We start from the raw sequence: 27,766 nt of genomic DNA, 5'->3' as shown, positions 1-27,766 counted from the left end.
ATAGAACAGCTGAAAATCAGAAAGGCTACAGCTACCAAAACACTTGATTGCCACCACCCTCACTGTGCAGGAACAGCTCGCTCACTGTCTCTCTCTCTCTCTCTCTCAAATAAAGAAATAAATAAATCTTTAAAAAATAAAAATAAAAGCTCATGAGAGATGTTACTTCAGAAATATAATACAAATGTAAAAAGATGAAATTCTTTTGAAAAATTACAAAAATATATTGAATTGTATTATACAAATACATGAAATTTTGTCTGTCTCTTGGCTATCAGAATATAGACTGATTCTTTTTTTAAACCACAGATCCAAACTCTGTAGGTAAAATGAGAAAACAGTCTTCAAAAGGTCTTGAAAAGTCACAAAAATAGATTGAGTTGAGTAGTTTAATTTTAAAGTATTGTATTAACTTACAAAGGTTTCCAATAGGCATCTTTTATTTTTTTAACTTTTTATTTAAATTCCAGTTAATATGCAGTGTAATATTCATTTCAGGTATACAATATAGTGATTCAACACTTACATACAACACCTGGTGCTCATCACAAGTGCACTACTTAATCCCCATCACCTATTTTGCCCATCTCCCCACCCACCTCCCCTCCAGCAACCCTCAGTTTGTTCTCTATACTTCAGAGTCTGTTTCTTGGTTTGCCTCTCTCTCTTCCTTTTTTTTTTTTTTAAGATTTTATTTATTTATTTGACAGAGACAGTGAGAGAGGGAACACAAGCAGGGGGAGTGGGAGGAGAAGCAGGCTTCCTGCAGAGCAGGGAGCCTGAAGCAGGGCTCGATCCCAGAACCTTGGGGTCATGACCTGAGCCGAAGGCAGACGCTTAACGACTGAGCCACCCAGGCACCCCTGCCTCTCTCTCTCTTTCTTTTCTTTTCCCCCTTTGCTCGTTTGTTTTGCTTCTTAAATTCCACATATGGGGTGCCTGGGTGGCTCAGTCGTTAAACGTCTGCCTTCGGCTCAGGTCTGACCCTGGGATCGAGCCCCGCGTCGGGCTCCCTGCTCCGCGGGAAGCCTGCTTCTCCCTCTCCCACTCCCCCTGCTTGTGTTCCCTCTCTCGCTATGTCTCTCTCTGTCAAATAAATAAAATCTTTTTTAAAAGTAAATAAATAAATAAATTCCACATATGAGTGAAATCATATGGTATTTGTCTTTGACTATTTCAATTAGCACAATACTCTCTAGCTCCATCCATGTCATTGCAAATGGCAAGATGTCATTCTTTTTGATGGCTAATATTCCGTTGTGTATATATACCACATCTTTATCCATTCATCAATCGATGAACACTTGGACTGTTTCCATAATTTGGCTATTGTAGGTAATGCTGCTATAAACGTTGGGATGCATGTATCCCTTGGATTTAGTGTTTTTGTATTCTTTGGGTAAATACCTAGTAGTGCAGTTGCTGGATTATAGTAGTTCTATTTTTAACTTTTTGAGGAGCCTCCCTGCTGTCTTCCACAGTGGCTGTACCAGTTTGCATTCCCACCAACAGTGCAAGAGGGTCCCTCTTTCTCCACAGCTTCACCAACACCTGTTGTTTCTTGTGTTGTTGATATTAGCCATTCTGACAGGTGTGTGTTGGCTATCAGATTAAATATAAACTGATTCCTTTTTTTTAAAACCACAGTTCCAAATTCTGTAGGTAAAATGGGGAAGAAAATCTTCAAAAGATCTTGAAAAGTCACAAAAGTCGATGGAGTTGAATAGTTTTATTTTTAAATATTGTTTTAATTTTCAAAGGTTTCCAATAGTCCTCTTTAAATGAAGTTCTAACACTTGTTTTATTATGTTATATCCTTTCATTATTATTGTTTTAAGTAGGCTCCATGCCCAGTGTGGAGCCCAATGCAGGGCTTGAACTCATGAACCTGGCTGGGATCAAGACCTGAGCTGAGATCAAGAGTCAGACACTGAACTGACTAAGCCACCCAGGTGCCCCTAAATATGTTTTTTTAATCCCCAAGTAATTTTTATCTACAGCCAAGGTGAAAATAATTATGAGGTATCTTATGTTATTGTGAAAAGTAATAGTTTTTACCACACTGTACTTTTTTAATATAAGTTTAGGTATGCAGATGGACACCAAATAACAAATAGTTTGTTTTAGAAACATTTGTATGTAAATGGACTAATTAACAACTTGGAAGGTCTTGTAGAAAAATAATACTTTAACAAAATTATACGATATAATTATAAGGGTAAGGATATTGAGTTAGACTTTCTCTTAATTCCTGTGTTGTAGGGCTGGCCATACACAAAATTTCCTCCGTCAGTGAAATTTCCCTTCAGAATCATCCACCTTTCTTCACCTTACTCCTGCCTCTTTGTTCCTCTGACTGTGTTTACCCAGGGCCTTCTGGCTGTCCTGCACCCTGGCACTCAGCCAGCCCTTTCTTACCCCCAAGTATCCTGTGACCTGTCACTTGTCTCTCTCCACTCACGCAAATGTGAACTTCAGTTCTCTAGGTGAGGTTGATTGCACAGGCTTTTGAAGGGAAGTAATTTGATATCCCAGGTTCATTTTCAGTCATGACGGAGATTTATTCTTTCTGGAGTTTTTTCCTACCAGTCTTTGCTTCTCAAGAACACTGTGTTCTCCCATGTGGTATAAAGGCTGATTCTTACTGTTTGAATGATTACTGTACGTTCAAAGTATGCTGTTGAGCCTAGAATATAAAACTACAAGTTGTATATAAAAGAGTGTATCTTACCTTAAGAATGAAATTTTTCCTGTTCTGTGTCCATCGTAGTCTTGCCTGTCACCTGGAGAAAGGAGCCTATCCGGTAGTAGCTAGGTTAGCTCACTTGTGGAAATAGCAAGATGGGATTGTCTGTGTGAAGATAGATGGAATGGTGGTACCTCAGTGCCTAAGGAATGGTGCCAGTCCTTAGAATACTTCACGTGGGAAACATGATGGGCCAAGGCTTTGGGAACACTTAGGGAAAGAAGAAGGTAGAGTGATCATTTATTTTTTATTTATTTATTTATTTTTAGGTAGAGTGACAATTTAGTGTTAGAAGTAGCGCATTTCAGGGGCACCTGGGTGGATCAATCAGTTGAGCGTCTGACTCTTGGTTTCAGCTCAGGTCACAATCTCGGGGTGGTGGGATCAAGCCCCGAATTGGACTCCGCACTCAGCAGGGTGTCTGCTTGAGATTCTCTCCCTCTCCCTGGGCCCCTCCCGAGAAATTCTGTGTGGTTCTAAGGGAACTGTCTTTCTCACAAATATTTATTATCCCAAATAAATCAATAGTGCTTTAAACAGTATAAAAAAGTGAACTGTGAATTCTCAGCCAGTAAAGATGGAGAGAGTTATTTTGGACTAAGAGGTCATTCCTTCCTAAATTCTGCTCCCGGGAACAGTTCCCATGAGCAGATCCTGCTTTTTACATCTTCTTTCCAACACTCCTTTTAAATTAATTATCACCTAGTTTTTAAACATTTTTGCACTTTTGCCTTCTCTCAAGTTCCTCAAACTGCTGAGGTCAGGGTTGAGATACTTGGGGCTTCTGTGATTCACAATCACTGGGGAAGACCAAGGAGGTAGGGTGACAGAGGCTTCCATTTCTAGTTACAGTCCTTCAAACCTACAGGCTAAGTAATCCGTGAGGTCTTTGGCAGTGATGCCCGGGATCTGCAGGTAAACCGTGTTGCAGCAGCTTCACCATCTGAAAGTATAACCCCCAGACATCTGAGTTTGGGGGAGCTGTACAAAGTTAAGATAGTCTTAAATGGGGCAGTGGGGGAAGAAGTTGAGGAAGCCCAAATCAATTCTAGCCTCATGTATTCACCCCAAACACATGCCCCTTTTTTAAAAAAAGAACTCTATTCAGCCATGGTCTCTATTCACTTTGGATTGAACTTCAACTAGCTTATTTTCAAGCATGCTTCTACTTGGCACAGCTGTGGGAAAAATCCCATAACTGAGCCATCTGGGTTGGATAAAAGAGGGAGTTTTTCTATTGATTTCTCACATTTTGTTCCTTTTTGTTTTTAGTGGGGAAAAATCATTATGAAGTAACCAAATTATTGCATAATGTTAATGAAATGGGAGAAATCTTTTCAACTCTATACTATTTCTAAAGAATTCTATATTAGAAGGTCTCTCTGTTGTCTCTGAAATGTGGTGTAGAATGAATGTTTTGGGTGAATGGACTTGAGTGAATAATAATGGTCAGAAAATAAAGTTCTCTTTGGGTGGTCTGAAATTCAGCAATGTTTATTTCTTTTCAGACTCAGCAAAGATTTTTTTTTTTTCCCTATGAAGCATATTTTAGCATTTTATGATCTGGATTTACTTAGTGTGGTTATAATTGAAATCATTAGGCATATGTAATTTTTCATTTTTTCTTAAAGACTGGCATTAATTGCTTTATGATTCAAAGAATCTGAAATTAAGAAATGTTGGAAAATTGTTTAATCTCTGATAAGTCTGAGAACAACTTTGACAAAATAGACTATTTTGTATGTTACAAACTGCTATTTGCAGTCCAAAGTTACTTGTTTGAGTCTTGCATCAATCCAGACCTTAGAATTAAGAAACTAATTTTTTAAAGAGTTTATTATTTATTTATTTATTTGAGACAGAGAGAGAGTGACCACGAGTGGCGGGGGAGGGGGGATAGCAGGGAGAGGGTCAGAGGCAGGCTCCTGGCTGAACAGGGAGCCTGATGCGGGCATTGATCCCAGTACCCTGAGATCATGGCCTGAGCCAAAGGCAGCCGCTTAACCGACTGAGACCCCAGAATTAAGAAACTATTAAGCAGGGGCACCTGGGTGGCCTTTGGCTCAGGTCATGATCCCAGGGTCCTGGGATAGAGCCCCACATCAGGCTCCCTGCTCAGCGCGGAGCCTGCTTCTCCCTCTCCTGCTCCCCCCCTGCTTGTGCTCTCTTTCTCGCTGTCAAATAAATAAAATCTTTAAAAAAAAAAAAGGAAAGAAAGAAACTATTAAGCAAAAGTCTTCCTCTGTTCTTGCTTTACCAGACCCAGAGTGCTAGGTGCTGGCAACATGATGGTGAACACGATGGTTTCTGTCCCCGTTGGTTATTATACTCTAAGCAGCAGGGGTAGATGTTATATAAACCATTTCTCAGATATGCTACAAAGAAAAAGGATGGTGCACAAAGATTATATATGACCTTTAGAGGGGGAGGAGTTAATTCGGGAAGGCTTTCCTTTGGAAGTGAAGAAATTTAATTCATACAAGGCAAATGAATAACATATAATAAAATATTAGTAGTTACATGGTGGAGCAAACATTATGCTGGTTATCACCAATTCTTATCCTTTTATGTCTTCTTTTACTAATCCCTCCCATGAAAGCTTCTTGGTGGTAGGAACACCTCGACATCAGGTTTATACCTATTTCATGTAAAAGGGCTTTGTTTCTAAAAGGCCCTGAGTAATATCTATCGAATTAATATATCACATAATTTTTCTTTTCATCATGCAAGTGTAATTATGCACTTATATCAATATTCTAACATATATAATACTGTTAATACCACTGTTGTTATAATATCACACTGGTCCTAGCATAGAGAGAATAAGTTATATAAAGATACAGTTTAAAGAAAAAGAATTTTTTTTTCTTTTAATAGGCTCCACACCCAGCGTGGAGCACAACACAGGGCTTGAACTCGTGACCCTGACATCAAGACCTGAGCTGGGATCAAGATCCAGACGCTTGGGGCGCCTGGGTGGCTCAGTTGGTTAAGTGTCTGCCTTCGGCTCAGGTCATGATCCCAGGGTCCTGGGATCAAGCCCTGCGTCAGGCTCCTTGCTCAGCAGGGAGTCTGCTTCTCCCTCTGCCCTTCACCCCACTCGTGCTCTCTCTCTCTCTCTCTCTCTCAAATAAATAAAATCTTTAAAAAAAAAAAATCCAAACGCTCAACTAACTGAGCCACCCAAGCACCCCAATATGTTTTAATTAATATGCCATCACTGCTATTACCATGACTCATAAATCTATAGCAACATGCCTCCTTCCACGAAAACATGATATTCCCCTATATATTCAGGGCCTGTGCATTGCTCTCAATTTCTGTGATGGAAATCAGAAGGATTGTTTCACAGTTGCTGTTCACTTTTTGTTTGCTTTATTCGTTTGGGGATTTCAGTCAATTTCATTGTCTAAGGATATAAATCATAAAAACTTGTTTTCTTAAAAAAATGTTAAAAGATCATGAACTGAGGCCTACTTTTGCAATCAAGGGTAGATAAATGCATACCTATTAAATGGAGCATGGTCTTTTGATAGTAAATTTAGCCTATGGGTATATTCATTTTACAGTATTCACTCAGGCTTAAAATATCCTCTAATTCCTTTGAGAGAGTAAAGCTAAGAACACCATCACATGACTGTCTGGGTTTCTGAAATGCTAAGGCTTTGTAAAAGCCTTATGGATTTTGAGTAATAATAAAGCAGGTGCTGGCTTGTTAAATAAGCTAATCTGATCCATGCACTATATAAACTAGAATGTAATTTTAGATACTATGGTTTTATATCACAGATGATTCCATAATCTCCAAAAGAACTTGCCTAATTATAAGAGTATATTTTCTTGGAATATAAATTCATTTTGATATTTAAATGATTCTAAGATTCCATTTGAAGAATCTTTTACTTATAAATAATGTATTGTAAATTAAAATATTCACATTTCTCTAGTCACAAAAAAGATAGTACATAAAGCGTTCCAAGATTTATTTATTATTCTTTTAAAGATTTTATTATTTGACAGAGAGAGAGAGACACAGCGAGAGAGGGAACACAAGCAGGAAGAGAAGGAGAAGCAGACTCCCCACTGAGCAGGGAGCCCAGTGCAGGGCTCGATCCCAGGACCCTGAGATCATGACCTGAGCCGAAGGCAGACGCTTAACTGACTGAGCCACCCAGACACCCTGCGTTCCAAGATTTAAATATGACTACCAGTTCATTGTGACCACTTTCAAAAGAGGTTTATTACCAAATAATTAGGAAGAATGGAAAGTACAGTCTTGTATATAAGTTAGCCCAGTTCATTAATTCTTTTAGTAAATATCTTTGCGAATGTTGTTTCAGGTACCATAGGAAACATCAGGTATACTCTTGGGAAACAAAACAAAGCAAAGTGAGCATCAAACAACATTTTTCAAGTAGTAATCCCACTGACTTTTATGTACTTTATACTTTGGATATCTTGGCCTCCCACTCAGAATATACCCACTTTAAAACTTTATTCATATTTCTAACCAGCTAATTTATCTGATTTATTGGCCTAATGAAAATAGAAGGGGATTGCCACTGAAGCCATACAGACGGACAGGGCAGATGATAATGAACAAATTCACACAGACAGAACCACATTTGCCAAGGGATCACAAGAGTAGTTTAAAATAGTATTTCTCTAGCCCTTCCCCGATCTGCTGCATGAGAGCATCACTGCTTCCTGTCCTCCAGATCCTCCTGAGAGTCCCCTGAAAGTGTCTCAACCAGAATTTCTTAACATGGTAGTCCTCTTCCCATTTCCAGATCGCTGTGGTGGTATCACCTTCACCACCAACTAGGGCATTAACCGTGTCACACATGGCAGATGATGGCACTGGGACACTGGGACTCATGCTTCCCTCATTCCGGAACAGTGGTTACTTCAGCCTTGCTTTAGCGTAACCTTTCATGTTAGGGTAGGCTAAGCTACTATAATTATAATGTGTAATAAAAATGCAACGGCTGAAGGAATATAGAAATGTATCTCTCTCTCATAGAACAGTCCAGGGTGTTCATTTTGGCAACAAATTCTCCTCATGCCATCCTTCAAGAACTGGGACTCTACCTACCTTCAACACATGGCTTCCAACATTGCCCTGCTCCCTGCCCTCCCAGGCCACAAGAAGGGGGGAAGAGCCTGTGGGGGAGATACACCCACTTCTCAAAAGCCTCACCTCACATTCTGCTGGGGAGAATTGGATGCATGGCCCCACCTACCTGCAAAGGGGGGCTGAGAGACACCAGCCCTGGCTGGGCCACTCCACAGCCACAATTCTGCTGTTAGGCGTCTTGACGGACAGCAAGCTGTCACCTCCCAGCTCTCTTGTTTCACTGTCTTCAACTTAGACCACTGGCAGCCTCCTGGATCTCACCTCCAGAGCAGCTGAGGCCATCCTTCGTCTCATAATCTAGAACATCTCTACCCTAGGCTGCTGCTTTTCCCATCCAGATGAACAGCTTGTCCAAACCTTTACTACTGTCCTCCAACCCACCCTCCTTTACAGTCACACCCAGCCTGAAGGGGTGACCTGCTCTCCTCCTCTAGAGTAAAGATAGAGGTCCCTGGCTCTGGTCCTCTTCCCAACACAGCCAGTCTTTTGACAAAATGTTAGAATATTATTTTCTTGCTGAGTCTCGCCTAAACTTAATCTGAACCTAAGTCTGATCATAACAGTTTTACTAGAACTCTGTTAGTATAGAGCATGCCTCTCTCCTGCTTTCTTGAGCCCACTCTTCTTCCTAATCTAATTCTTGTCTTTCTCATGTGGGATCTTGTTCCATTAAGTATACCTGCTTTCTCTTCATTTGAACCTTCTTATCTTGCTGGTAAAATTTTCAATCCTTGAGAATGTAAACACGCTTTCTTTTTGCTTCATGCTATTTTTTTATTCTTCCTCTTTTTTTTTTCTTTTAAAACCAGGTCTCCTAAAGGGCTAGTTGATGCTCACCCGTCCTGCTCTATCTCCTCTTGAGGGTCTAACCTCTTGCAATCCTCAAAGAACGGAGCATGCTGAGCTGTGCACGGCCCGTATTCATTCAGCAACTGATCAATATGCATTTATGGAGCTCTGTTGATGCTGGGCACAGGGAAAAATTCAGCAGTGAGCAAAATAAAAGTCTTTCTCCTCTTGGAGTTTACATTCTAGTAGGGAAAGGCAAAAAAAAAAAAAAGTAAACATTTGCTAGATGTGTCAGTGATATGTGATATGTTTCTAAAGAGAAAAATGAGTCAGGATAAGGGAGCTAGGAGGACACTGATATTTTAGAAGACCTCTCAGGTAAATATTTGAGCAGAGACCCGAAGCAAGTGAGAAAGTGATCCACATGGATAACTGCGGGAAGAGCATTTCAGGCAAAAAAAAAAAAAAAACACGAAAAGCATGTACTGAGGCCCTGAGGCAGGAGTATATCTGCGCACACAAGGGCCAGTAAGAGGGCCCAGGTGACAAGCAGAACAGGACAGCAAAGAGGAGCAGATGAGGCCAGAGAGGTAGCAGGTGCCACATCCACAGAGTCTTCTAGGCCATGGTAAGAATACTGATGGGAGCCCTAAGAGAGGTTTGAGCAGAGGAATGACGTGATTTGGCTTCTGTTTTAAGGAGAGCCTCGGACTGCTGTATACAGAAAAGACCCAGGAAAGCAGGGTGATCGGTTAGGATGCTGTGGGGATCATGCAGATGGGAGATGGTGGTCATCTGGGCTGGGGAGGGATCTGTGGAAGTGGTGAGAAAAGACTTCCATTCTGGGTGGATCAAAGAGATGGCAGGCGAGGTAGTGCTGGGACCTTTTATTCGCCCTTCCAGTGGAATTTCCCCTTGCTTATGGCCCAGGAGGCTGATTCATACAGACTGCATCACCTCTGGCCTCCCTTTGGGTTTGGCCCAGGAGCAGCTTCTGCAGAAGATCAGAAGGCAGGATGAGCCTGAGGTCAGAGGGTTGTCCTCCCAGCATCCTCCCTTCCTCCCCTGCCACCGTGGGTTGACTGTGACTGTCTACCTGCGGCTACAGCTCTCCCCTACAGCTGCCCTCTCTGGATTCCAGGAAACTTTTCCCTGCCCTCCCTCCTTCCTTCACATCTAGGGGTAATGCCAGCTCCTTTTGTTGCTAGCTCCAGGGTACACCAGTAGCCTTTTATTGGGTTTCCTGAACCTTGCTCACAACTTTATAAATAGTCCCTTTATTAAGCTTTCCTCAGATTCTTGTGCTCTTGACTCACACTGGAAGCTAGGACATCTAATGTAGTAAAAACAGCAGAACACTTTTTTTTTAAATCACAGTTTTTTACTCATTTTTTTCCCCAGTGAAATGTTAAATCCTTGAGGACAGAAACTATCCTATTCATGTTTCTATTCTCATAACATAAGGTAAGTAGGGTTTGCTACCGTTGTATTAGTGAGTGTTATACGTAATGATGCCACGTGAGTCCTTAAGAATTGTTTAAATTATGTTTGATAGGAAAATTTATCAAAAGTAGGGTGTGTGTGTGCCCATCTTAGTGCTTATAGGTAATAAGCTTCACCTTGTTGGATAATTCAGTTCCCTGGGACCAAAGAGAGACTTTTAAGAAAGAGTTGGGTACAGCTTTCTTATTACTCGTTGTTCTCATGGAGATACCTAGACAATGGTTTCCTGATTTTACCAATTGTTTCTGAACTAGAAAGATAATGTATACTATTTGTTTCTACTTCCCCAAGAACATGAATTTTTTTCCCCAAGAACATAAATTTTTAACAAATAAAGATAATGCCAGTATCCTTTTTTCCAGCAACTTAAAAGGTGGTTGTAATTTATTAAGGTTACCAGTTAAGTTACTTATATTTGTATAACATTTTAAAGGTGATTATATTTGGTTATATACATTCTCAAGATTATCAGTGTGATTGTTTTCCTACCAATTTTTGGTTTTATTTTTGCATTTTGTTATTGATGTTTTCTTTTGATCTAAAGAATATTTTATCTTTAATCTTCACGTTTAATTATACTTCTATTGTTTTGTGACTTGTTCTTTTCTTTTTTTTTTTTTTTTCCTTTTTGACCTTGACTTCTTTCTTGCTATTTCCTTGGAACCTTAAACATAGGCTGTGTGGCCTTGAGGTGTAGTTTTAATAAAAGCTCTGCTGAGTAGTCATTTGGTATAAAATCCCAAGCAAATCCATTAATAGAAAAAAGAAAGCAATATCTTTTCAAGGTTAACTTTCTTTGTGGTTGCTCCCACGAATAACACACACTCATTACATTCATTTAAGTATTATTGCCTGCCTATTATAATTTAAGGTCCATATTTCTGATAAGGACAACCAAAAAATCCCTAAGAGCAGATTATCAAGGAATTTATTCATTAGAGACAAATTCCTATACCATGGAGTTTTGCTTATAGAAAATTGTTGTCAATACTCCAAGAAAATGTCCAGGAATACCCTCTTAATTGGATAGTTGGTTGTGTTTTAACTAAAATGGCAATGGCATGGCTGCCTTCTTTTTCTTCTTTTTAAATTTTTGACATTACTAAATAGTCTCACAACCTAAATAAGTATACGGGGGTTTTTAAAGAGATAAACATGGGGCACCTGGGTGGCTCAGTTGGTTAAGCATCTGCCTTCGGCTCAGGTCATGATCCCAGGGTCCTGGGAATCCCTGCTCAGCAGGGAGCCTGCTTTTCCCTTTGCCCCTCCCCCTGCTTGTATAACACGCACCCTCTGTCTCTCTGTCAAATAAATAAATAAAATCTTTTTAAAAAAATAAAGAGGTAAACATTACATTCTTTAAAGCACTTTTATTTTGTGGGGTTTAAAATTAATTTAATAACTTCATTTGGAAACTGAATAAGCCCTTAAAATCTGTGGGACATGTAGCCGCTCTTATTCATTGGAGAACTAGTCATTCAGGGTATCACCAGTAACTATGTATACAGTCCCCATTATCTCTCTTCTACTCTGCTAACCAGTAAATTACAACTACTTGTGAAGTTGTTATCCATTTGGAAACTCACAGTCGTAACAGTGGTAGGAAATAGTGAAATAATGAAAAGTAACAAGCACTGACTTAACTATTTTACCTTTCTGAAAGTTTCCTAAACTTTCTATGAGACAGACAACCAAATTTAAACCTCCGCTTTCCTGGGAAAGATGATAGTCACGCTGAAATCCCTGTGTTGAGTACAAGGAGAGGGACAAGGACTGACAAGAGGGGTCTGAAGGTCACCCCTTGTTCATTGAGAAGCTGTGTCCTTCGCATCAGGGAAGACTGTGCCTCCTCCAGCCATCTCTTAGCTCACTGGCCTTGTTCATCTTATTTATTTTGGCCCTCAAGATAGTAAGAGGTTTACTGTATTATTTGTTTTCAAGCTCTGCCCAGGGAGCACTCGGGTTTCTTGGCGTCTCCTCCAGAGTCCCACCGTGGGTGGAATAGGAGGCCCAGAGGGAGCGCTTTTCTCTTGTGATTGTTTCTGTTTTCTCCGTAAAGGGTTGTATAGTTTTCAAAAATGTCATCACCTCTAAGATCCCTTGTAGCTGTGGAAAAGCTCATTATTCTGTTTGTAGTCTTTTTTCTTCATTTCTTTTTTGGGAGAGGGAGGCTTTTAGTCAATCGGGGTGAAAGCTAACCCTCTGAATACAGTTGAGAGGGAAAAGTGCTGAGTTCATGTTTGGATCGGGAAGGTCTGGGTGAATCAACTCATGTAAGAGTATCACTTTCCTTAAAAAGGGAGGGGGGAATATACATAGGATGTGAGCCCTAGAAGAAAATCCCCATATTTGGACAAAAGTTTGGAATTGGCAGCAGTGAGCAATTTAAGAGAACACATGAAAAGTTCAAAAAAAAAAAAAAAACTTATTAAAGAGTACATTTGGGCTGTTTTGTTCTTTTTTAATTTGAGATGATCATTGTAAATCAGTTGCCTTGTATTTCACATATAGATAATATACCCTATTACTTGCTTTGGGCAAATTTTTTTAAGCTTTCAGGAGTCTATAAATTAGAATAAATTGGTATTATTTCTGTTTCATGATACATTGCTTCAAAAGTTATTCATGGCTATTTTGAATTGAATTGTCCATGTAAAGAGAAAACCATAAAAGCCACTTGAATTATAGTTTCTATTGTCTATGGAATACCCAAACAAGCTTCTATATTAAAACTAAATAGTTAGGTCAATTTTCTAGCTATTTATAGAGACCTAAATTTTTTTTTTTTTGTCATCTCATTGGGATGAGAACAAGCGAAGTAGTGGTTATTCTTGGATCTCACATTTAGCAAATCCTCACAAATTCTTTCTCTACATCGTATAATTGATTAATAGCACCAAATCCAGGGTCAGGCAGCCTGGATTCAAATTCTGGCTACGTGACCTTGAGCAAGTCATTTTACCTCTCTGTCACTATTTCCTTATCTGTAGTGGAAATAATTATGTTTCTTTCCTTGTAGTATTGTTGTGGAGAGTAAATGATTTAATAGGTGATGCACTTAGTACAATCCCTAACCTATAGTTGGCATGGTTTTGTATATTAGCCATTATTATAATATTGAGCAAGATCAGAGATTTTAATCCTTAATGAAAATCCAACCTGTGATGAAGAGAGTCTATGTGCTCAGGTAAGTAGAAAGGTATAGTTGGGGAAATGAGTTCAAGAAAAAATCTGGCAGCTTTCTATGAAAAGGATTGATACAAAGAGATACTGGAGTCTCAGGGACCAGTTAGGATGCTGTATTCCAGGCAAGAAGTAAAAATGTCCTGAACTGTCTCAGTCCTTTCAGACTTCTGTAACAAAAGTACCGTAGATTGGGTGGCTTATAAAAAACAGAAATTTATTTCTCACTATTCTGGAGGCTAGAAGTCCAAGATGAAGGCAAGTCTGGTGTCTGGTGAGACCCACTTCTTGGTTCATAGATGGCCATTTTCTCTGTGTTCCCATATGGTGGAAGGGATGAGAGATCTCTTTGGAGGCCCTTTTAGAAGAACACTTAACTCCATGCTCCACCCTCATGACCTCATCACCTCCCAAAGGCCCCACCTCCTAGTACACATTTGGGGTTAGGATTTCAACATACAAATTTGAGGGGGAGGACGCAAACATTCACCCGATTGCAGTGACCATTGTGGTGTTGATAGAAGAAGGAAATGATGTGTGAGAGGTTACAGATGTACAAGGAGCTTCAGGGGAAAGAATACACTAACCAACTTCCAAACTGGGGTACCAACCTTATGGATGTAAGAAACACAGGATCGTTCTTTGGTTCCTGAACAGTTTCTATATATTGAGAATTAAGGAATGCAAAATTTGGAAGACTAATAAAGATTAAAAGTGATCATATCATTATGCTGTTATTATATAATTAATAGCTAATCGACATCATAAAGAAGCATGTAGGTAAGAATAAGAAATTTTAAAGAACTTTCCTCCACTTAAGAAAAATATATCCTATTGTTCTGATTATTTCACTCAGATTCCTACATTATATTGTGTCAGGGTGGAGATTTGTTATTCTTAGATTCTCGTCTTATATCCCAAGACTGTTGATGTAGTGATAGGAGGAACGCAGACATAAATCTGTTGAGAATTAAACCATCACCTTCTGCATTTGATCCAGCATGCTGTATATCTAAAAATATATATGTAATTATTCAGAGTTGCAAATAACGTTAGTCTGTTATTTCATAAGCATTTTTATTATTTCCAGGTCCGATGGATGATGTACTGGATTGTTTTTGCTCTCTATACTGTGATTGAAACAGTAACAGATCAAACAGTCGCTTGGTAAGTTCTAGCACTGAGAAAGGGCCAGACTATAGACTCTTTATCAGGTATCAGGTGTCCCGAGTTCTTACCCTGCTCTTGCTGGTAACCAAGTGAATTTGATCAAGTTACCTAATTATCCAGTGTTTCATTTTCTTCATCTGGTTTCCCTGTAAGAACATTACTTTCCTTACAGGTCCCACTCAGATAAAGGCAGCTCATTCTTCTCCCCATGTGTCGCTCCCTGCCTTCCTCCCACACAGGTCCCAGTATCTTGGAATAGAAAAACTTGGTAGTCATTATCCTTTTTCCACACGATGACTTCAGGCTATTTTTCTTTATCACTTCCTAAATGACTCCCCCTTTGAAGCCCACAGCATCTGGTTCTAGCACTCCCTCCCCATCCTTAAAACTCTCAACTACAAACATTCAGACCGGATGACGTCAGCATCCACGTGGACGCCCACTCACCACCAGCTCCTTGGCTGCTCTGTTCCAAATAGCTGAGACAAAATTAAAACATGTTTATATCCTCAAGGATTTAACATTTTACCAAGAAGTAATACCAAATGGAACAACTTGAATCTCCTTGTGCCATATTTCACTGGTGCATTTCCATCTAAACCTTACCATCACTTGGAGAAGTCCTCCTTTTAAAATCTTTAAACGGGCACCTGGGTGGCTCAGATGGTTAAGCATCTGCCTTTGGCTCAGGTCATGATCCCGGGGTCCTGGGATCGAGTCCCGCATCAGGCTCCCTGCTTCTCCCTCTGCCTCTCTCTCTCTCTCTCTCTCATGAATAAATAAATAAAATCTTTAAAAAATATAAAAATTAAAAAATAAAATCTCTGAACTTAATACTTTGCTTCTTTACCTGGGCTCCCAAAGGCAGCCCCCCAGAACATCAGTCAGCTGCTCATATAGGTATCGATTTGAACCTCTTTGCTTTCCCTTTACTCGCTACCTCCATGCCCTCCTGCATCTGTTTAAGACATTTGCTGTTCTCTCCTTAAACTGTCTTTCTAGCTTTGCTCTTCTCATCATACTCTTACAGCACATTAGGTCACGTTGGATTGCTAGAAAAAATAGAGAAGTCATCAGACTTAAATGTTCTTAACACTTGCCCTCATTTATGAACTTCTCTGTGTCTGCACCCATCTTTCTCTTCTGATTTGAAACAAAACTTGTCCTTACTGTATCCCAAAGCTCATTCATTTTCCTGTTAAATATTTGGTGTGGAGTTTTGGGGGAGGGTTTTTTATTTGGTTTTAAGGGGCAGAACAGATTTCAAACCATGCTAGGTCTCTCTTAAGTTTCAAGGTTCTCTTTTTAAAGACCTCATTTTTTCCTGATCGCAGATGTAGCATATATACATTATTAAAAAACGAATAATGTAGCAAAAGTTTACCAGGAACAGTGGAAGTCCAGAAACTCCTCTGTAACTGCACCAGGCAAAGACCCTTTGTTGACTCCACAGCAGTCATTCCTTACCACCCTGTACCCCTCTGCCTCATCAGGAGAGCCCAGATTTGTTCAGATATCACGTATCTTAATAATTCCTGGCCCAAGAATGCTAGTCCCCTACGGTATATTAGTTCACTTTTGCTGTGGCAATGGACAAACCTTTTAACCACAGCGAGTTAGAAAAACAAACACATATTTCTTGCTCAGGTTATTTAAGGGCAAAAGGTTGGCTGCAGCTTTGCTGGACTCAGCTCAGTTTTAAGTGTCTTCTCATTTCAGGACCAAGGCTGAAGAAGCAGCTGTTCTCATGGCAGAAAGTAAAAATTTAAAGCAAGAGGTTGGGGGTGTCGGGGTGAGGAAGTCAAGGGGCATTTAAAGCTTCTGCGCGCATGGGATATGTCAGACTCCCATGATGTTGGCCAAAGCAAGTCACATGTCTACACCTGCAGTCATTGCTCGAGGAAGTGTACTCAGCCTACAGGGAGAGAGAGCACTGCAGAGTCACATGGAAAAGGGCGTGCGTGGGTGGATAACGTTCATTCCCAGTCTGCCGCATGGGAATTCCATTCCCCTTACAAGTGAATCATTGTCTGCCCAGCGTCGCACTTCCGGCCAAATGAGATTGGAAGGGAAGTTCTTGGGGGCTTCTGAGAAAGAGAAGGAGATGTGTTCATGGGGTAACTTTGTGCCCTTGGAGCATGTAAAGCTTAGCCCTGGTGAGTGGACAGATGTCAGGTCCCGACATGCGGAAGGGTCGGGGGTGCCCCTCACCGCCCTGGGTACATGCTGTTAACGTTCTCTCTGGATGGCTACAGTCCGTTGGCAGCTTGCCTGTGGTCTCTTCAACAGAAGAATCTTGTACTAGAAGTTGCTGAATCTCTGCAGGAATCAGGTTCCTCTTTGCTTAGAACTCATCTGTAGTTAATGAAATTAAGTCAATTCAAACATAGTTCTTTTGTTAATCACTCACTTTTACATGTGAAAACTTAACTTGGTGATTGAACTTTCTTAAAAGCTTGTGTGCATGCGTGCATGTATGCGAGTGTGTGTGTGCGCACGTGTGAGATTTCCTCATTGTACTTTAGTTTCATCCGCGGTTTTTTCAAATTTATTCTTGTTAGGTTCCCCCTGTACTATGAGCTTAAGATTGCCTTTGTCGTGTGGCTGCTCTCTCCCTATACCAAAGGAGCAAGTTTAATATATAGAAAATTCCTTCATCCGCTTCTTTCTTCCAAGGAAAGGGTAAGATATATAAGTTATTTCTACAAATCGTTCGTTAGAAATGTACATCATTGCATGGTTTGTGCTATAAAACGAGTGAAACTATCATTTCATGGGGGAGGGTTGTCGTTTTTGGCTTCTTGACACTATTGTCAAATAAAGTTTCTACCTGTGAGTCTGTCTGTCTCTCCCCAGGAGATAGATGACTATATTGTCCAAGCCAAGGAGCGGGGCTACGAGACGGTGGTCAGCTTCGGCCGGCAAGGACTGGCTTTTGCAGCCACTGCTGCGGTCACTGCAGCCGTGAAGGTAACTGTGCAGTTCCGTGTTTTACCCAGTGTCACATTAAAGCCAAGGGACAAAGTCAGGTGGCTTTATATTCCAGATCATTATAAAATTTTGGCAGAATTTTGCTTTCGGCTTATTTTTGTAAAGCTGGAAAGAACAAGGGGATAATTCAAAAAACATTTTAACGCATGTATTTTGTAACTACTCAATATTTTGAAAGTCTTAATTGATCACAAAATGAGAGCTAGTTAATATAGAAAGACATATCTGAAGATGTCATTTTGTCGTAATTTTCCTACTTTATAACCTTAAAGTAAGGTTGAGTAAATCACCTTTAGTAAAGATGACCCATTCTTTCTTTCCCTGTCTCTGGTGTTTCTCTCTCTCTCTCTCTCTCTCTCTCTCTCTCTCTCTCTCTTTCTCTCTCGATGGCAATATCTTGGTAGGATTTCTGGCTTACTCCTGCACCCCTACTTCGACCAATTTGAGGTAACTGATTATTCAAAATAAGGCATGAAAAAATTCTGTTCTTAAAACTTGAGATTTTAGCCAGTTACTAATGTCATGTGTTGTGTTTTGCAAGTGAAGTTATCAGATGTATGCCTTCTGTGAAAACTCACATTATGGCTTTTGGATTTCTTTGCATGTAGTATTTAATGTGGTTTATTTTAAATACCGTAGCATAATTGATTTTGGTCTGTAGTATATGGAAAGAAAACAGGCTTCAGATCCAGAAAATGCTGAGTGTGACTTTCTAAATAACTGTTGGTGATTTACTTAACCTCTGTGTTCACCGGTTGCTCATGTATAACATGGGAGAATATACCTGTCTGTGAGAGGATGTACAAAAGCACAGTGGTTGCCAAAATATAGTAGAACTCCAATGAACGTTAATATACATGTCTCTCCCTCTCTGTCTCTCAAGTGACATTGAGTTTGTTGCTATTAAGTTAAATTGAGATTAGGGCGCCTGGGTGGCTCAGTTGGTTAAGCAACTGCCTTCAGCTCAGGTCATGATCCCAGGGTCCTGGGATCGAGTCCCACGTCGGGCTCCCGGCTCAGCGGGGAGCCTGCTTCTCCCTCTGACCCTCTCCCCTCTCATGCTGTTTCTCTCCTGCTCACTCTCTAATAAATAAATAAATAAATAAAATTTAAAAAAAAAAAAAAAAAAAAGTTAAATTGAGATTAAATAGTATTCCAGCTTTTGAGTTAGGCTTTTTCAACTTGGTTATCTTAAACCAAAATACCAATGCTATGGGAATAAATATTCTAATTAAGTGGTGATTCTATATAATAGTAATGGTGAAGGGATGTCAAATGTTAAATGGGGTTTCCAGAATGATCCTTAATTTTTCAGAGTGATCTTTGGCTCAAGTACAGTTAATATGATCAACAAAATTAAAAATCAAAATTATATTCAAATTATATACCCAGAAGTGTTGCATTAAGAATTAAGTGGAAACTTACCAACTGTGCAGCCCTAGCCATGTAAGACAACTGTATTATTAATGATTATTAACTATCAGCACTGTAGTGAAGTGTAGATTGCCTGTTACTTGGCTTTTAAAGGCTTTTTCTTTTATTAGTATAGATATAAACGAATACTAAATAGTAAAATTTTCATCTTATTGAAGAACTGTTTTCCATTTTTAAAAAAGTTCATTTGCTTTTTATTTCTTGCTTAATGAAAATACATGCCTGATTTCCACATGTACTATAAAAGAGCATCCAAGAGATCTAATATTCAACAAGTAGGAATTCTACAAGAGACCACAGATGGCAGTTATCAAAGAAATGGTACAATTATATTTCACAAAACTGAAAGACATGAGTCTCTAGATTGAAAAGGCCCACTAAGTAAAGTACCCAGCGCAATGAATGAAAAGAAAAGACCGGCTGTGAGCAAGGTCATTGGAATATTCCAAAACACGAGAAAGAAGGAAAAAAATTTTAAGGATTCCAAAGATAAAAAGTACGTCACATTCAGATGATCAAGAATCAGAATGGCAATTAAATTTCTAAATAGTGACAATGGAAGCTTGAAGACCAAAGAATAATACCATCCATGAAAACATAATGATTTTCACCCTCAGATTCTATAAGAGTCAAGCTGTCAGTCATGTGTGAGCTTGGAATAAATCTTTTTTTTTTTTTTTTTTTTAAGGCATGTAAAGTCACAAAATTGACCTCCTGTGTGTTCTTTGTCAGGGTAGATGTGCTCTGCCAAAATTAGGGACTAGTTCATGAAAAAGGAAACCCACAGGATCTAGGAGACAGGGGGTCCAACACAGAAGGAAGGTGACAGGACTTCTTCCCAGGATGAATGTGCAAACGTGCAAGTCCAGAGTGCACCTGGCCAAAATGGGATGTGATGGGTGCAGGGTGCCAGGACAGGGATCGCAGGGAAAAGCACGGGGAGGAGATTATCTAATAGGTTTAATCCTATGCAGGGATGATACTTAAACTAGTTAGTACATGCTCCAACCAGTCAGAAGACACACTACACACTATGAAAAATGTGCTGGAGGCAATGTTGAGACAGAGGGCAAAGGACGACTAATCAAATGAATACTTAAAAAATGGGATAATTGTTAGCTCTGGAAAATAAAGTTATATAAGAAAGGAAATATAATAATGGAGTATGACTCGGCCCAGCAGCAAACAGCATGTACATCATAATCCTGAGAATACAGACTGTAGATTGAACAACTGTGATTTTGCTCTATCAGGAAAGTGGGGGAAGGAGAGAAGGAGTTGGAAGAGAGAAAATCCTCACCTGCCAGACAGGAAAGTAGAGGGTTTAATGGTGCCTGCAGGAGGGTGTACAGGAGAACAAGAAAGCTTATTGCTTTCTTTTGTTATAAAATTTAACTTTATTTGACTTCACAAATGAAGTGCAGTTGACCCTTGAACAATCAAGGGTTTCAACTTGTTGGATCCAATTATATACCGATTTTCTTCCAATAAATACAGTACAGTACTGGATATAGGTATTTTCTCTTCCCTAAGATTTTCTCAGTAACATTTTCTTTTCTCTAGCTTACTTTATTATAAGAGGACAGTATACAATACATATGACATACAAAGTACATGTTAATCAAGTGTTATCAGTGCGGCTTCCAGTCACCAGTAAGCATATTAGTTAAATCTCAAGGGAGTCAGAACTTAGACGCAGATTGTTTACTGCCCGGTGAGTTGATGCCCCTAACCCCCACGTTGTTCAGGGGTCAACTGGTACAGGTCTTATACCCCCCAAGAGGATGCTTTCTGAATTTTACATATTTAAAAGCATCATTCAGTATGATTCTATGGCATAAAAACTAAAAATTAGATTTCAGCTTGAAACATTGCTTAGAAAATATGGACATTTTAGAACATTGTTCTGGGAAACAGAAAAGCATACAAATCCTGTTTTTCCTCCTCACTTTTTTTTTAAAGATTTTATTTTTTTGACAGAGAGAGAGACAGCGAGAGAGGAAACACAAGCAGGGGGAGTGGGAGAGGGAGAAGCAGGCTTCCCACGGAGCAGGGAGCCCAGTGCGGGGCTCGATCCCAGGACCCTGGGATCATGACCTGAGCCGAAGGCAGATGCTTAATGACTGAGCCAACCAGGCGCCCCTCCTCCTCACTTTAACACTTAAAATATCGTTTCTAGTCCTGCTATTCTGTGAGACACCTTCCTACATACCATGACCATTTCATGGGATATTTATTTTACTTGGACATACGGTTACTACTTCCATACCCTCTATGTGGGGAATCAGAAATCCCCACTATATTATCTTATCCTCATTCTATCCTCTTCTATTTTTATTTTCTCCTTTGCTGTGATCAGTGTTTAGCATCCTGTGTATTTGTTCAACATCGGTTTGTTTAATGCCTACTATATGGCAGGTGCCGGGCATGCAGCCGTGGGCAAGATAGACACAGTCCCTACTCTCACAGGCTGCTCTCTAGCTAAGTGTCTGTTTTCATTAACTGAAAATTGTATCTCATCTTGGGTTGCTAAGAGCTTTCCCTCTGCCCTCCCATTATTAAAATAAGCATTAGCTCACAGAAATGCTTTCCTTCAGAAAGGCTATAAAAGCATTTCTTCTTTGTGATTCATTGTTTGTTTTATCTGTATATTTAGCATCATAAAACCACCTCCCCACTTCAAAGGCTGGAAATAGAGAACATAAGAATCATCTAAGTTACCACTGCAAATCAGACACATGTCCCATAATTTGAATTCATTTTGCAACTTTCCCTTCTCGTTTGTGATGTGGTGGTCCTTTTGTTATCAAGATCACTGTGTGTGAGGTAGCCCTTGCTATCCTCAGTGTATGTTGGCTTCAGCCATCCTGGATTTTATTCATTAGAAATGGTCATTAAATATGCTGAACATAGCATTACGTTAACACTATTTGCCTCAAGTTGTACTGTGCCTATTTTCGTGTAAGTGAAATTAGTTTCATCTCTGGAGATGTCAAAGAAAGGCACTATGATGGAAGAAATCACTGAACCAGACACTTATACTAATGAGTAAATTGAAACTGAAATAGGAAATAGGTCAAGTTTAAGGAGAAACTTCAAGAAAGCCAATAGTAAGGCTTGAGAATTAATTTAAGATTTTTACAACCTATAGTTTGTTAAAAATATCTTTCAGGCTAAAAATGATTGGACTCTTGGTTGTGACCTTTAAAGATCGGTAATACCCCTGACTAGGATTCCCAGGTTGAACCACCTGAGCATGTTAAAGATGAAAATAGGAATCTAATCAGAACATTTATTACACCATAAAGCAATTTTCTGAAAATGTTACTCAGTTCTATGACCTCATTACCAGGCATCTGTTCGCAAGGTCAGTGTACAAGTTTATTTTGGCTGAGCAAAGCATAAACATATGAAGGACCTTCAAGGATTTTGCTGAGGATGTTCAACATTCCATAGCTTTCACATGAGAAATGCAGGTGGCTTTTTAAGATGAGCAACACAGATAAAAGAGGAAGAAAAGTACTGTTAGTCATATTAACCATCTCTGAATTTTCTCTGGCAGCCTTTTCTTGGTGAATGCAGATACTGTTTAAAAAAAAAAAAAATCAATTATCACAGAAATTAGAGCCTTACAGGTAAAATTGCTAAAATCTAATAGACTATAAATGACGATAATATAAACTATAAATGACGATGATTAGGTCAAAATCCTGACATCTTGCTGTCTGCTTTAATAGCTTTCTGTTTGTAAAAGGATTTGAGGATATTCAGCTGCTTTGTATCATGCATTTGTCCAGACAATGGAAAGAAGGGTCATACTATTTTCCCTACAATCTAAGGAAGCAGAATGTTATAATGAATATTTAATTTATTAATAGTCTAGTTACCTGCATTTTCTAGCCCAATTCTGCCCTCATTAGTCATGAGATTTTGGGCAGACCATCTGCACTGATATCTAAGTATTAATTTTCTCACCTATAAATCAAAGAAATTGATATAAGCACCTGATTTCTAAAACCTCTTATGGCTCTGAAACAGTGGTTGGTCCTCACTGGGAGGGGATTTTTGCCCCCAAGGCAACATTTGGCAACATCTGGAGACATTTTGGGTCATCACAGCTGACAGCGAGGGGCACTGCTGTTTGTGTCTAGGGGCTAGAAGTCAGGAATGCTGCGTAACATCCTATGATCCACAACAATTACCCAGCCCAAAACAGCAATAGTGCTGAGACTGAGAAAGCTTAATCTAAAAAAGTATAAGTCAGAAAAGGTAAAAGGATATATGAATATGTATAGACAGTGTTGGTGTGGTGGGTTACAAATGATTTTATTTTCTTCTTCATATTTTCCTCTGTTTACAAATGTCCTTTGATAAATATATATTGCTTTAATCTTAAAACCACTAAAATATATTATTCACTTAATACAAATGCAGTCAGTTCCATTCTGGGCTTAATCAGATTAATTCTCGAATGTCCTTAGAGGAAAAGGAGATTTCCCTAAAAACTTGAAACTAACCTTATCTGCATTTTAATGTAATATGTCAAAGATCAACAAGAAATAGAGCTTAATGGCTATTCATTATTGAACAGTATAGTAAGAATTATTCTGTAGGAGATTGGTTGTAAGATTACAAAGACTACTGATTATGTTTCTAAGTTCCTTTTTTTTTTTAAGATTTATTTTTATTTGAGAGAGAGAAAGAGCATTCCGGGGGAGGGGGGGATTTCTCAAGTAGACTCCCCACTGAGCACAGAGCCCCGACTGGGTGCTCCAAATCCCAGAACCCTGAGATCATGACCTGAGCCAAAATCAACAGTCGGAGGCTTAACGGACTGAGCCACCTAGACACCCCTGTTTTTAAACTCTTAATTAAAAATATGAAGAGAATAGGTTGAAAGCTTTTTGTTTTTCAAGATTTTATATATTTATTTGAGAGAAAGAGATAGCGAGAGAGAGAGCACAAGCAGGGAGGAGAGGGAGAAGTAGACTCCCCACTGAGCATGGAGCCTGGCCTGGGGCTCAGTTCCAGGACCCAGAGATCATGACCTGAGCCAAAGGCAGACACTTAACTGACTGAGCCACCCAGGAACCCCAGTTGAATGTTTTATCCTAAAATGCTGATAAGCATGGTAAATTCCCCTTATTTAACACAAAATATAATAATTTTAACGTAGTGTTTAACCAGGAAATGAAGTATTTAAACAAAGACAGAATTCTTTGAGAGTAACAGAGTTAGAATTAGTCATACATACAAGGTCCCTTTTCTCAGCTGAAGAATCTTTCCCAGAGCATGAATGTGTTAGATCTGAACCCAAGGGCCCAACCCAGTCAGCTCCTACAAGTGTTCCCATTTTAAATGGATATCTGGGCCTATCCAAATTCAAACCCTAAGAATTTTGAGTCACCTGAAGGGTTTAGGACACTCCTGCTACTGAGAATCAGTTTTAATGTAAAATATTCTGCAAAATAGTTCTTAATTACTTTGATTTTTGTGTTCTCATCATAATTTTTCTGTTATTTTCTCTTTGATTTTTAGGATCAATTTTAACATAAGCAGTGTACATACAATTCTGTAGAGAATGGGATCTAAAATCTGGAATATTGACTTACCTTGTAGATGGGAACTCTCTTCCTCCTTATTGACTAATGACCAAAAGTGCCGTTTCCACACATCTTTTCCTCTTCGAACTAGAACCTTTCTGCGTTTTTCTTGTACTTTTGGCTTAATATTATATAAACCAAATAGAAGAAAATAAATAAAGCATTATTAATTTAAGCAAAACCTCAATACATTTTAGCATTGTTACTGATAAGTGACTATAATGCCCTATTTGTGCCCTCAAAATAGAGAAACAGTGTTTCTTTTGATTATGGGAGTAGGGGATTGGATACAGGAGAAATGAGCAGGAAATAGATCAGAAATTCTTACAGTGCACACATTACAATTAAAACTTCACTGTAAAAATAGAAAATGTTCACTTGGAGAGTTGTAGCCAGGCATTGGAAGAAATGAAAGGAAATCAGGATCTTATCCAGTTTATAATAAACAGTATCCAAATCTAAAAAAACAAAAACTTCACTATACCATCTATCTATAATTTACCATCTATCTGTAATTCTAATTTTGTAATATTGAAAAAATTGTTGGGAAAAAGAATAAAATCACCCATCCCATCTGCCTCAACATCATACTGTTTTCATTTTTGCATATTCTCCCTGTCTGCTTAAACCATACTACATACTTGCAACCATATTGTGGATATGATTTAGAATTCTGAGGTCAGCGGCGGGGGGTTTCCACTTAACATTTTATTTTAAACATAATTTCTTTGTTAATGGGTTTTTTGTGCTGAAGATATAAAAATTGGAGGGAATAGGTCTGCCTTTAAATGTGATTATTTTATAATTACACTTCTTTAAAGTGGTCACATTGGTCACTTTAAAGTGGCTACAGACTTGGGGCGCCTGGGTGGCTCAGTCGTTAAGCGTCTGCCTTCGGCTCAGGTCATGATCCCAGGGTCCTGGGATCGAGCCCCGCATCGGGCTCCCTGCACGGCGGGAAGCCTGCTTCTCCCTCTCCCACTCCCCCTGCTTGTGTTCCCTCTCTCGCTGTGTCTCTCTCTGTCAAATAAATAAAATCTTTAAAACAATAAAAAAAATAAAGTGGTTACAGACTTAGAATTTATGTAATGTTTTTGAAGTTCACAATACTGTATTAATTCTCTCTTCCCACATTCGTTCTATTCTGGGCCCATAAGAAAATATACAGTGGAGGGCGCCTGGGTGGCTCAGTTGGTTAAGCGACTGCCTTCGGCTCAGGTCATGATCCCGGAGTCCCGGGATCGAGTCCCACATCGGGCTCCCTGCTCGGCAGGGAGTCTGCTTCTCCCTCTAACCCTACCCCCTCTTGTGCTCTCTCTCTCTCTCAAATAAATAAATAAAATCTTTAAAAAAAAAAAAAGAAAGAAAGAAAAAGAAAATATACAGTGGAAAACCCAATTTTTTGAGGCGGTAATGGCTGTTGAAGTGTTGGGAGTCCTCAAAGAGTGTACACAGCCCCCTTTCGCTGTTCCCTACAGTACTTGGCCTTCCTTGAACCCTTGAGGATATTGATAATACTCCATTAAAATCCAGATACCTCAGGGTTAGTCAATGCTCACCTTTAATCAACCTGAAGCAAACCCCTGGTGGATGGTGTGGTCTACCTATGTGAACCCATGACCACACCTGCAGTTCCCTGCCCAGCCTCTGCTTTGGCAGTCCAGTGTCTATGGAGAACTCTCCAGCAGTCAAGAGCAATGAAAAAGAAGAGGCATCAAAAGAACATTTAGTTTACTTAAATGCTCACTATCAGGGCCATACCAGTCAGTAAACTAGGAGAATGGGAGAAGCCTAAAATTAGTCACTCTCCTTTAGTTTCTGAAATGCCTTCTCTGTAGACAGGGTATACACAGCACAACAGTGGAACTGACAAGAATGTGTGAGTTCATTTGTGAGGTATGCTCTAAGTAATTTGTGGATCATACTCGTTAAAGATACCAAAGTTTGTAGATGATACAGTGCTAGATTGATTCAGTGGCAGTTTGACTTATTTGCATTCTGAGATGTTCCTTCTTGAGTGGGAGGGTTTGGCAGTCACAGCCCACCTTGGAAATTGCACCTGAGTCTGGTAGCGGGCATCACAGATGTGTATGCCAGTTGTCATCTGTTTGGCAGAAGGTAAAAAGTCAAGAATTGCTGGGAGGGGGCACAGAAATACAAAGGTGGGATAAAGAGAATGACCGTTCTGAGAAAACAAAGGGTCTGTTTCAGATGGGCGCTGGTCATTTCCTTCTAGTGCATCTCTGATGTCTTCTGTCCCCTATATCTTTAAAATGATATCTGATTAAGAGGAAGAAAGTATAATGGATTAAACCATAACAAGAATGTTTAAAGACAGGGGCTCCTGGGTGGCTCAGTTGTTAAGCGTCTGCCTTCGGCTCAGGTCATGATCTCAGGGTCCTGGGACGAGCCCCACATCGGGCTCCCTGCTCTGCTTCTCCCTCTCCCATTCCTCCTGCTTGTGTTCCCTCTCTTGCTGTGTCTCTCTCTGTCAAATAAATAAATAAAATTAAAAAAAAAAATGTATAAAGACATGTGGAACCCAATTATTTTTATTGAGAATATAGACCCTTTAACAGTTTCTTTTCACAGTTTAAAAAAAATGCAGACAGGGCGCCTGGGTGGCTCAGTTGGTTAAGCGACTGCCTTCGGCTCAGGTCATGATCCTGGAGTCCCTGGATCGAGTCCCGCATCGGGCTCCCTGCTCGGCAGGGAGTCTGCTTCTCCCTCTGACCCTTCCCCCTCTCATGTGCTTGCTCTCTCTCATTCTCTCTCTCTCAAATAAATAAATAAAAAATCTTTAAAAAAAAAAAAAATGCAGACATACAGAGCCTAAGTGGGGTATAGAAATGGCATTTGGTTTTAACGTAATATGATATCACTAACTCAGAGTAGCTGAATCAAGATCTTTTTTCAGCATAAAATACAGTAAAGTCCAAATGTTTATAGTGCCTCAGGTTTTGAAATCTAGAAACTGAGAGCTGCACCATTAGGGATGAGTTTCTACAGTACAATTCTAACTAGAGGCAATCATAAATTCACATGTGTGAGAAGAAATAATAAGAGTAAAAAAACCTTTAGAAGAATATTTTTAAAACAGAAGAAATGAGTCATCTGTATGCTATGCAAATTTTTTAAGTCGGTAATTTAGAAATTAATTTTTCCTTTATATTTGGGAAAGAAATGTAGTTAGGTCTGTAAAGTTCAGAA

General features: G+C 39.5%; 1 protein-coding gene across 2 annotated transcripts in view; it reads left to right on the top strand.

Annotated features, from left to right (window-relative positions):
• Window positions 1-27,766, top strand: part of REEP3 (receptor accessory protein 3) — a 97,418-nt gene that overhangs the window by 55,641 nt on the left and 14,011 nt on the right. For both annotated transcript variants that reach the window (XM_036086494.2, XM_036086493.2), the window contains exons 3-5: window positions 14,449-14,525; window positions 17,090-17,210; window positions 17,385-17,498. In XM_036086494.2, coding sequence (XP_035942387.1) covers window positions 14,449-14,525; window positions 17,090-17,210; window positions 17,385-17,498 — 312 coding nt within the window. The remainder of the gene's footprint in view (window positions 1-14,448; window positions 14,526-17,089; window positions 17,211-17,384; window positions 17,499-27,766) is intronic.

Source organism: Halichoerus grypus, chromosome 7 (genome assembly GCF_964656455.1).
Source record: "Halichoerus grypus chromosome 7, mHalGry1.hap1.1, whole genome shotgun sequence".
Lineage (NCBI taxonomy): Eukaryota > Metazoa > Chordata > Mammalia > Carnivora > Phocidae > Halichoerus > Halichoerus grypus.
This window is presented reverse-complemented; position numbering and strand designations above follow the sequence as displayed.